The 12,762-nt window shown below is 38.1% G+C and overlaps 1 protein-coding gene across 14 annotated transcripts in view; it reads left to right on the top strand.

The window, feature by feature from the left end:
- The first annotated feature begins 432 nt into the window (after positions 1-432).
- The window catches only part of cacna1g (calcium channel, voltage-dependent, T type, alpha 1G subunit), a 166,518-nt gene continuing 154,188 nt past the window's right edge, over positions 433-12,762 (top strand). For 10 of the 14 annotated variants that reach the window (XM_079372658.1, XM_079372670.1, XM_079372669.1 and 7 more), the window contains exon 1: positions 440-616. In XM_079372658.1, the coding sequence (XP_079228784.1) occupies positions 524-616 (93 nt within the window). In that variant the 5' untranslated portion in view covers positions 440-523. Of the gene's footprint in view, positions 617-12,762 lie in introns of all 14 variants that reach the window. The other 4 variants (XM_079372662.1, XM_079372660.1, XM_079372659.1 and 1 more) reach the window with 2 other exon arrangements.

Here is a 12,762-nt window from a genome sequence, read left to right as displayed (position 1 = left end):
AGTAATATATTTGGGTTTGGGTCCTGGGGGGAAGTTTATTTTTTTATTTTTTAAAAACAAGGAGGGTGGTTAAGGTTGGAAAACACTTCTCTGGATTATACTTAATTACACATGTACCGAACTCAAGTATGTGTACTTATAGTTCCATCAAACACTTGTGGTGGAAACTGTTGGTGGTGCTCAGCAGACTCTGTTGTCTTTCATTACTCGTATAATGTCTTTAAAGTGTCTATCCAGCAACCTTTGTTAAATACATCTTTCAGCATATCTTGCAAACAGTCCTTTGGTTAACAGGGTTAAACTATGAAATCGATAACTTTAATGGCGATAAACATGAACCTCTGTCAATTGAGTTAAACACTTAATAATGAAGTCCCTGAAGAAAGCCTGAGAAAATGCTTTTACGTCTTACTTGTCATCACTGCAGGGTTTTGACTTGATATGTGCTGTTATTAAAACTGTGTTCACCTCTATTTGCCACATTCCTTAACTCATTACCTCTACATGGTTCGAGCGAGCATCCATGTTGGTGATCCTGCTGAACTGTGTAACACTGGGTATGTTCCATCCCTGTGAGGACATTGACTGCGACTCTGAGAGGTGCAAGATCCTGCAGGTAAGAGTTTTTACTTTTTTTTCATGGAAAACTGTATAAGAGGTTTTCATTCTTACATTCAGTAGATTTTATTTTCTAATCCCAGTGACAGCAATAAAGGGTTGACTTTGATGCTTTAAATGAATTGCTTTAGTTGGAGAATAGTCTGATATGTTAGCATGGCACAGGTGCTAATTATGTATCAGTATATGAGTCACTATATATCTGAGAAACAAATCAACACCATTCTCTGGCCAGAAAGTTGATGGTCAGGAAGAATCTGTGTTTGTTTTTTGTTCTGACTCTTCCCATGTTAAGTGTAGACAATGCCATTTTTGTAATCTGGAAGATAAACTAGTGTAAGCTATGACGCTGCCTATTGAGCCATTTGTAAACTAATGTATTACTTTTTAAGTAGAATACATCAAGACTATCTACCAATCAATCTTTATTCAGTGCCAATTTATAGCACTCAAGACTCTTAACAAAAGAGCAGGTAAAAGACCTTACTCTTTGTTATATTATGTTACAAAATAGCAGGGGAAGACCTTACATGTTGTTATAATATCCACAAAGACCCATCATGAACACAGGTTTTAAGTTACCAGCCTGACACAGTTTAACACATGTAGAATTGTCATAATTATATCAATTGCTAATTTTAAGTGGGCTTCAATGTTTTTTTTTTTTTTTTAAATAATAGAATTGATGGCTCCTACAGTTACATTAATGTTACTGATTACTTTTTGGTTTTCCCTCTTTGTCTGATAAAAACTTTTTCTTTTGTCTTTCAACCAAGTTTAGGTCACTTAAGTGATATCATTTGTTTGACATAAAGGCATCATTACATACAGGATATTACTCCCTTTTACTGGTTTTGGAGCTCCACATGAAGTGCTTTATTTGTTAATATGTGGTCTGAACACTTTTAGAGTTGATAACATCAAGTCAGTTGCAACCATTGCTTGTAATAGTTTTTCTGTGAAGTTTATTTTTGAAGAATTCAAGGATGACTCCCATTTGTTGATGATAACGTTCACAGTTATTCGGAAACAACAATCTTGAGAATATATGATCTCTGGCTATTGCTGGAAAAGCTATAACGTTATCAATATATACAGTGGACTAGAAGTCAAATAGGTCAGTGACTTATTCAGGTATTTACTCTCCAGGGAACAATACAAACACACAGCAAGTTGCTCTTTCATAAAAAGCTTGGCGTCAGAAAATAGGCAGTGCAATGCTTGATTGGATTCAGCTCAGCAAGTTAATTTTATAGATTCACTCTAAACCAGTGCTTTAACTCTCCATTGAAACTATGTTTGGTGTGTCTGGCTGAAAGAAATAACTTCAAGACATGACAGAGGGTCACGTCCATCACAAGCATTTATTAATCTTTCTTGATCCTAATTAAATAAGACAAGTGCATTGCAACAAGAGCCCTGCAGGATGAGTGGTGAATAAAAACAAACACATTTTAGAGATAAAAACACATTCATGTGGTTTGATGTGACATTAGAGGACATGGTCAAAAAGTGCAGATCATAGATAACAACAAAGCGAAATCATTCTGTTCTAGCCTATGTGGCAGCAGGAAACAGCACACATGTTTCTAACACAGTCAATCAGGTAGTGAACAGGAAGATATGAAACACAATTTTCTAAACCAGCACCCTAACAGATAGCTACTAAAACAATATTATCCAGCATATCTGGCCTCTGCAGCTCCCTCCAATTGTACCATCTCAGACGGAAAATAAACAACATTATGAGAGGCGTTCCCATTAGTTTACGGACCCCCTTTAACCTGACAGACACTAATGGAACAGCATTGTTGTCATGCAAACACGGAGGATAGAAAATAATTTATTTTGTGTTAGATGAGAGAATCAAGCAGATAGAGGCGGTGGAATAGATCTGGGTTGAAGGGATCATTTGCTCTCCAAATGGTCCCAAATGGATTGAATCAGAACAAATTCCCCTTATGTTCTTGTCCACTGACTCAGTGAAATTGAGCAGTTTCTTTCAGAAATGGAATATCTATGTATCTATACATGCTTTCCTATGTCTTAAACATCCTGTTTTTGGAAACATATACTGGTCTGAAATGATTTTCAAAAATGTGATTGTACTTTCACATTTAAAACCTGCTCACTTATTAAATCTAAGATTGATTAATCCTGCAAGGGAAGGAAGAGTACAAAGAATTAGAGAAGACAGGGATAGAAAAAGAGGAAAGCAGCGGAGGGGTAAATAACAAAAGGACAGGAACAAGTCAAGGAAGGAAAGCAAAGGAGAGGGATTAAATGAGGGGCAACAAGGAGAGGAGAAGAAATTAAAGTATACAGTATGAATGAACAGGAAAGGGGAAAGGTGGAATGGGTATTTGCAGTATGGGCAAGTTTTGTGATGTAAAAGAAGCAAGAGAAGAAGCATTGCAGAGACTGCTGCTGTTACTAGGGCAGCCTGAGCCCATCAACTCCTTCCATCGTTCTGCTCAGGGATATGAGATGTGATTTAATTCAGCGGGTCTCCTCTATGGAGCACAGATGAATGTACGGCCTAGAGGTTAAATGCATTCTCATTAATTCTTCGCTTCCTCTATTTCAATCTCCCCATTACTCTATCCCCACCGATATGTTGAGGGGTCGTAAAGGCACATAACCTACACATGTGAATGCCCTTTCCTGTCTTTGATCCCACTCATGCCGTCTGGCACAAACTGATGCTGAAGTCTTCTCACTTTCACAGACTCTGACTTCTTTTTCATCCTGGCCATCACACACTTAACTTGTCGTTACCCCTCACCTTCTTTCATGATCTTATCTACTTCTTTTGGAATAAGAGTAATAAGAGAAAAGAAACTTTCAGTGCTTGAGACTATGAGGTGGCCTCACCAATTGTACATTGGACATACAAGGATAAGATCGCCAATGGAAGGATTTATCTTTATCTATTTCACAACTTCTGATTTTTTTCTGAGTAAACCACATTACAAACTGAATTACAAATATTTTCCAATGTCTCATTTTAAAATTGTAGATTGCGTTGTTCAGTGGTTCCACTGTAGTAAAAATTAGGCTATGTGTTTAGAATTAGTGTTTAGTTTATGTCATGGACTTATCTGCGTATCCCATACAGAGCATGATTCAGATTTAAACTGGAATTATTTGTACTTGTTCTATTGAAAGAATCTGTAACAAAAAAAAGCAAAGTGTGCTTAATCATCATAAGCCTGGGTTATGTTTTATCTTCATCTATTCCACATCAATATCCACTATCTTGTTTTGGGTTGCAGCAGGCTGGAGCTGAGTCAAGATGTCATTGAGCCAGAGTAAAGGTATCTCATGTACAGGTTGCTAGTCAATCACAAGGCTGACAAATAGAGATAAATTAGCAGAGAACCCTATGGGCAATTTAGCATTAACATATATCTAAATAAACTTGTCCTTGTTTGGTGGGAGGAAACCTCCTTTGTTAGCACTAAATGGATTTGAGTTTGTAAAGCGCTTTTCAAGTCTTCTGATTACTCAAAGCAGCAGGAGATACTTGGAGTTAAAATTCTTGCCCAAGGACACATCAAAAGTGGCTGCAGGACCTGAGGATCAAACACCCAACCTTTCGGTTGAGAGACAACAGACGCCCGCAGATCCACAGCTGCCCACACTGTACAGCTGTAGCACGATCTGACCCCTTTTTATTTTACCACACCTTCAAAGCAACTATAGGTAGCTTATTGGTAGGAAGGTGCAATGTCTTGCAAATAATTTCCAAAATAATGGTGGTTGGTGGCTGGTTACTACATACAGTATAGCTCAAACAAGTCAAAGCATGTCATACAAGAGACATTTCATTTGGAGTCTAGTGAGAAACTAAAGAGACTGATAAATTGAACAGGATTCTTTGTCTTCTGTTGGCAAATTGTTCCATCAAAAGCTACATTCTCTTAACATCAATGCCACAGTACAGGACATATCCCTAAACTCTTAAACCAGGACTGTGCTCTCAACAGAGCCATGGGGGCACAAGTACTAATGAGGGGGTTCTGCCAGGCCTCTCAATGGCTCTCAACCCATATGCAAGCTAAATGAGGCCTCATCTCCTGACACAGCTATTGGCTACAATAATGGTTGCAGACTGCAATGTAGCTCCAAGCTAGAAAGAGAGATGACCCATGGCTTATCAACAATGACGCAATATTTACGCTTTGTTTACACTTTGTAGTTAATTTACAGACTCATAGGATTTTTTAGATGGTCAAAGTAGATTTTAAATTACATTGATTTGATAAAAAATATTTTAGAAGGTATTTAAAAGTTAATCAGTTGCCATCAATCAGAATGGAAAATGCATCACTTTGGTCCACATGGTAAATGTTAAATGGACTTTAGCTTATATAGCTCTTTTCTAGTTTTCTGACATCTCAAAGCCCTTTTACAGCACATGTCACACCTACACATTCACACACTGATGACAGAGGTCTCTATGTTGTGAGACCATTGGAAGTAACTAATTCCATTCATACACATTCATACAATCGAACCTTTCGGTTGAAAGATGCCAACTCTTATAACCAAGCCACAGCCACCCCTACATGACATATTAAGTATTAGGCCGTAACAACCATCAAATGGAAAATCTTATAAAGTGTTTCTGGAGAAAATTACCAAGGCGTTAATCCACAATGAGCACTATCATCATTTAGCATTATAGTAGCAAGGAGAAACTTTGAGCAAAACCAGACTCATAATGAACAGTCATCTGCTGAAACTGTGTTCGGCTTTGAAAGTGGGATAGAGGCGTGACAGAGCAACAACAGCAACATTGAATGTCAGCAACAATGATAAAAGCATGTGTAGTATTAGCAGTAACATCTAGCTATTTTAATAGGGATATACTGTACATGAAAATTCACAGGAGTCTCAAACTCCTGAATAGCAATATGAAATAAGAAGCTGCCACATAGTGCTATAGCAAGGCAGAAGGCTTCATAGCTGAACTGAGGGCTGGCTAATCATCTAGTCATGATCAACTGTCTTGTGATGAAAACTCTGCTCTGATACTTTACCAATATAATTTTGTTTAATAACTTACAGAAAAACAATTTCAGGGAAACACTTTGGCCGTAGCCGGTATCTCCTTCAGCACTAATAACCAACAGAATGCTAAGTGTGTTGTACCTGCTGTTGTAGACTTACTGTATGAATGGGAGTGTGACTGTTTAAAGCATAATCTGTGACATATAAACACTCGTATAACAAAATGATCACAACTTCATATCACAAAAAAATTTAATCAAATCAAATAATTTGTTTATATTTTATGGGGAATGTGCTCCCAATCTTAAAACAGGCATAACAATTATGTCTGGTTTCAGGAGGAAAAAGCACCAGAACGTCTGCTTTGAAAGCTTGTGATTGAGCTGAATATAGTGGCACACAATATTATCTCCCTCCACCTGCAGGAGTTGAACTCAACTGAATGGCAGATTATGGTTACCCAACCCTATTGTCCTCACCCCATGAATCATACAACTCATTCACCAGCACTTGTGGCTGCTCACATGCCTGTCTGACTGAATCCATTTTTGTGGAAGCATCCAGCCTCTGTGATAATAGCACTCAGACTTGTGACAGGTAGAATTAGCATAAATAGTGGCTATATTTATTTTTAGGAGAGATGTTTTCACAGAATTGATGGCACCTGTTTCATTCGAATAGAAGACATGGAATCTTTCTTTTTTTATGAAACCCTATGGATATTTTGTTAAGTGTACAGAAATCCTTTCCTGTGCAGAAGTCAATGCATTCATGTCAGCAGCAAAAGCAATGTTTCATTTCACCATTATAGCAGGTTTAACATTTCTAACTAAAGGCTTTATTGGTTAGTTTATTTGTGATTGTTTATGGTTTCCCTGAGTGCTCAGTATTCATCAATAAAATATACTAATTTGAATCCTTTACAAGAATGATTCCAATCTGCTTTTCTTTACTATTCATCAGTATAGCTGTGGCACTTTACACTTCGGGGCCATACTGTACAGTATGTAATAACTGCTTTGACACTTAAGGTTATTGAGTGAGTCAAGACGAGTCATTAGGAGTGTTTTGAGTGCACTCAGCAGTAGTGATTAAGTGCACTTAGTACATAAAGGCTCTGTTCAGGGGATGATGAAAGGGCGTGTCAGGTTGACACTTACTTGAGGCATTGATAACATGACACAGAGCACGCTAACATGTGCCTGGTGGACACATGTGTTTACACATGATCTCAGGGAATGTGAGAAGCACAGGACTGTTTGGTGTGCATGTGGTGTCAAGCAATATTTTAAACACAAAGAGAGAGAGAGAGAGAGAGAGAGAGAGAGAGAGAGAGAGAGAGAGAGAAGCTATCTGCTGAATGTTTCATGTGTCTGCATTAAGTTTAATTATACGTATGTACAACATAGACAAAGTGAAGCAGTAAGTCATACAAAACAATCTGATCAGCTTTCACATGAAAAATGAAATACACACAAGCATGTATGCTCTGAGTGTACCAGCATCCTCGCACACTGGCACTTCTGCCTACACATCTGTAAGATCACGTTTGAGGCATAATCAGAGGAAAGGAATGAGCCAGTGAGAGAAGAAGATAAGAGGGAGATAAAGAGGAGACATATTGGAGTCATTGGAATACAGGAGAGAAATGAGAGCGAAATGTTACACTTTTTTTTAAAAGTAGAAATCCTATTCAACTTATACAAGAGTGGAAGAGCAGATAATGATGGCAGAAGGCAAAATACTTAAGTGTGCATCTCACTGTTTCTGATTTACATAAAATGTCTCTGAGGATCCCAAAAAAAGACATCCATCCTGGTTAAGCAGCCTCTGTTTTTGACCACTGTACAGATGGAAAAATACCACATACAGTATATGACATCAACTGCATATTTCTAAAGTTGTGATTTATAGCTTGGAATGGGTTTATCGCTTGCCACCATCTTTGAAGGATCTATCATGAATGTGATAATTGTATCAAGGGCACTTCACAGGACACTTACTGTATATTCTTTGGTCATATAAGTTATAAATGATGGGAGTTCTAAGAGTCTTTGGCCATTGAACCTTTTTGTTTCTGAACCATTTATTTATCAAGAGTATACAAATGGACAAGAAGTACAGGTAAAACCCATTCTTCTTCCCCAAATGATTATAGACAGTAATGGTTGTGTTGGTGGTGGTAGGAAGGCATGCTGAAGATATTGTATGTGTTGGGTGAAGGACTTCTGAAGAACTCAAGTTCTATAGAGCTAAACACTTGATGTTATAAACTAGGCTAAAATGGTGGAGAGATGATAACCAAAAACCCTATCGGCTAAGGTCAAGTGTGAAATATGTTATTGCAATTTAAAGGGTGCTGTACTCAGTCAGTTTCTCCAACATTGGTAAGTTCATAAAAACTAACACTCGGGGCCTGATTTGCCCTCTTAAACCTGTGGAAATGAATCACCATAGTTTCATAATTTACAACACACAAGCAGGGGGTGAAATACACCCCTTACTACGCTGTAGACCAAAATGTATCTCTGTGCATCAGTGATGCTTGGCCACATTTAAATGTGCCATTCTACAGTCATTTGAGCAACACTGTGCCATTTCTATCCTAATAACTATTAATAAGAGTGTATCGTTCATAAACAATATAACTAACAGCCACACACAGTTAGTGGAGCAAAAAGCCATCTGTTGAGACAAGTTTTTGTAACCCAGGGAGGAAATCCCAGAGTTAAAATGAGGTGAAGTTAAAATACAAATATTGGGTAGAAACCCCACAGGTATTACAAAAGAAGCTATGTAACGTTTAGAAAATTAATCTTTTCATAGTTTAGTAGAAACACCACCATTAAGCTATGGCTGTTTTCGAAAACGCAAACTACATACTACTCTCTCAATCATTATGCATACTGCGTTCAACAGTGATATGTTGTATGACTGCCAGTCCTCAGTTACTTTGCAGTATGTTTCACCTGGTTAAACCAGAGTGAGTTCAAACAGCTGCGCTTTGGTGTTATGCCTCTGCATGACTTTAAAATAAATAAAATGATCTGTGGTTAAAATCAACTGAGTAAATGTGCAGACAACTGCAACTTTTTGGGTGTAAACGGTCAATGGACTTTAACTTGTGTAGCTTACACCCATTCACACCACATCCACAAAGTAATGGCAGAGGCTGCTATGTACCCTGGCCATTAGTAATAACTCATCCATACTTACATATGCATACCCTGCCGACGAAGCCGCTTGAGGTTTAGGTCTTGCCCCAAGGATACATCATTATGTAGCTGCAAGAGCTAAGGGACCCCCCCCCGTTGATTCCTACTTTACACGTTCACTACTTTCAGATAGAGGGTTTGGATATCCTCCTAATGCACAGGGGCAGCTGTGGCTCAGTTGGCACAGTTGACCCTGAATTGCTTTGTCAGTGGAGTATGAATATGTATGAATTATATTAGTTACTTCAGATGGTAAGTTTGTGCTGGCAAGTAAAGTTCAAGAGTAAAACCTATGATCTCCCTGGCAGGGTTTGTCACTTTGTTACAATATTAATTCTCTAGCCACAGTTTATAATTTGTCCCTTTAATAATTGCAAATGCTTCTGCCTAACCGTTTATGTCTGGTAAGTCTTTACAGGGTTTGTCTGGTGCACAGGAAGCAAAGGCTTTTCCATTTCTGGCAGCAGCAACTGGTTTGTTTGGAATAAACATAGGAGCATGTGCAGCATTACCTGCCACCCACACAAAAACAAAAGAAAAATACTTAACAGTAGTGCCAGCAGTATTCCATTGACAAATGATTTTTGGTAGATGCAGTGCTAAACCAGGACTAAAAAAAAATGGTTAAAACTACACCTGCAAACAGAGGGAGACATTACTGTATATGCAACGGTTTTCAGCTTGCAAAATTATCTGATTGATAACTAAAATCTACCTTTTTAATTTCAGAATCATCTCTCAAAGTTACGAAGAGTTTTGGATAGACTCACTACAAGATCTTTGCTTTCATTTGGTTTCCTATTTCACACTTTTGTGACTGTCACAGCAAATGAAAAGCAATTTCATTCGGCTTGTCAGAGCTAGGATTAGACTGAATGATATAGCATAATTAACTTTGCATTTTTGTTTTCATATTATGCAGAAATCTCATTATTCTTTGCAGACATTCTAAAATTTGCTGTAAGATTTTCCAGTGGAGTTTAACTATTTTTTTCCTCTGTAAGTCTATCAGATAGTGTAAGCAGTGGAGGGTATCAATTAGGGATTGTGTGAGCAGTGAGCCATTCAGAATGGGTCACTGTGTCTATTCCCTCTAAGACTGGCATGTGTGTGTGTTTGCCTTTATAGTCACCCAATGGTCGAATCATCAGTGAACCATGGCGACTAGATACACAGACACACACATTTCCATTTCGGTAAATAGTCAGCTTAGTGTCATCAATGTCAGAAAGCCTTAGAGACCTGAGCCTGTGATTGACGTGGTACAACTATCTAGCCTTTCTTGTATTTTAGATATTAAATATGTGTTCATTAGAATCACAAAACATGTTTCACGCTCCACTGATGCAAGTAATACGTTTGAGGGAATCAATGTATCCTGATTGCAGATGTTGAGCTGCTGTGTGCTACATGAGTACGCTCCTCTGGGAATGCCTCAGGGCGGCATGTCTTGTTGACTTAGATGAATTTGATTTCAAGCTGTGTGTAGAGTTTGTTTGCGTTGACGATTTGACAATATAGATATGGTCCCAATCATTTTAAGTCTTAAGGGGCTTCCTTACATTATGGGCTCTGCGGGCATGCAGGTTTTAGCGAATGCATAATTGATGATTAATTACTCCCCAACAGAGATATGACAAGCAGCTCCTTCATTAAACTAAAGGGAAAAAAGAGAAACTATCATGTCCCAGAGGGGGATGCAAAGAAGTCATTTTTGCACTCAGCATGAATTGAATTTTTTTTTCCTCAACAGTGTTTCAAACGATGTGAGCTCTTTTTGGCCATCCATTTTATACTGTAACAATGTCAGTTGTTCGTTCAAAGAGCTAATTGTTAACAGGTGAATGTGGTTCCTTTTTGTCTTTTAAATTCGTAAAGACAGAAATCATTCAAATATGTATATAGGTCACAAAACAAAACAAAGCTGTATTTGATCTTTTATCTTTTCACATTTATCCATCCATTCTATTCCATTTTTTTTCTTGAGTCAGGCCATGGTAACTAGATGCTAAGCACAGTATTGAAGTGATCCCTCACCCAAACTACATTTTATAGTGTCTCCTGGGAAACAACAAAGGTCTTCTTTAGCCGACCAATATAACCCCTACAGCAGATTTTTGCTCCATCTAGACGTCAATCTCAGATAGAACTGCCTGAAAAACCTTCAAAAGGAAGCGCCTGCAGGTGTAACCCTTTTAAATATAATTAACTACATTACTGCTGACAGTGCACCAATCTGCCTGTCCATCTCTGCACCATTTTTGTTTGCACCCTTACTCCTAAACTACATCCCAAGATGACCAAACTCTTGGAAAACATACTCTCTATCTACCTTTGCTGGAGGAATCCACTGTTATTTTGGTAAAGAGAACAAAATCAACCTTATTGAAGCCACTTCACATTTTGCTGCAAATTGCCATATTATGATGCCAACAGAACTCCATCCAAGCAAAGCCTGGATATAATCATTAGCTGCCCAAACCTGACAGTCCTTTGCCCTGGCTCTGCCTTAAGATTTTATACATGGATGTCTCAAAGAGGATCTCTAAAAGCTTTAACAATGTAAATGTCAACAAATGGGAAATTGTATTGACGCAGGATTCTGGTGGGATAGTTGTTGGTGTGCACACATCATATACAGAGGCTGTGGTGGCCTGGGATACGATCTGGCCTGTGGCTTTCCTGGCTTTCCTGGTCTTTCCAGGCGCCCGCGTTCCCAAAATTCTGACTCTGTCCACTATCCTATCTCTACAGTAAATAGAGTCTGGAAAACAAATCTAAAATAAACTCAAAAAAACAGAAATTTTATTGACTTTGTGTGGAGAATAAAAACACAGTTTCTAATTTACTAACACAAGACATGGACGGATTGAAGCATTAGCTCCAGCACGCCATACTCCCTGCAACGTAGTCCCAGTGGAACTGAGGCACAAGCCCTTCTAAGGCAACTAAACACTGGACTTTACATAGGGCTGGCGTATTCCCATGACCCTTCCTATAACCCGTAAAGGGTAAATAACTGGTTCCCTGTCTCTCCTTAATAAGATGTCAGAACCTTCTTCCCTTCTTAATTTGATTTTGTATTGTACTCTATCAAGGATATAGATCATAAAGCACAGGAACAGTTAACAACTTTACTTGTGTAATAATGCATTGTTTGTAAAGCACCTTTCATTCAGTTCTGAAGAACAAAATAAATCACCTAAATATATGACAACAAGCCAAAATAAATTGCAAGTTTACAGAAAACAATTGAAACAGGAGAGATAGGTTATTGAGTTGTAATTTCCATGTATAAAGTATTCCTCTTTGTTTGTCAGACACTTGTATAGAAGGATATCACAAGATTCGCATGGATTTTATCCCCTAACTCAATCTGACTTTCGTTACATTTGGCGTCATGGGTGTTACTTATATTTTTCACACGCTCTCCCAAGGTCAAGGCATACAGAACTTCTAATTTAGAAGAAGATATCAGGTGGTGATCATCTGACAGGGATTGATCATCACCTGATATCCTACCTGCTATGTGCTCTTCACTCTGTGTCAGAGCCAGATTTGTTTGACTGTGGTGGCCCAACCGGGGCACTGATACTATATATGCAGGGTTGACCTGAAGGGTGAAGTGCACACACATGCACATAAATAAATACATAATTTATTTTCCCTTTCAATCTCCATTTATGATTCCCACTTTAATTGCTAACATTTAATCAAGATTTTACTTACCTGTATGTATTTTCTTTAACTTCAGAAAGGGAAAAACAGTGTGGTAATATTTAAGTAGTGTCCAATTCATTCTTTCAGGAATCAAAAAGAAGATGTTGGTCTGAAGTAAGAATTTGAATTACTAACAAAGGGATATGTGACACCTAGCAGTAGTTGTAGTAGCCTAAACAGTTACTTTTAACAT

Source organism: Symphodus melops (genome assembly GCF_947650265.1).
Source record: "Symphodus melops genome assembly, chromosome: 21".
NCBI lineage: Eukaryota > Metazoa > Chordata > Actinopteri > Labriformes > Labridae > Symphodus > Symphodus melops.
The sequence above is the reverse complement of the archived record's forward strand: the minus strand, read 5'-3'. Positions and strand labels throughout refer to the sequence as shown.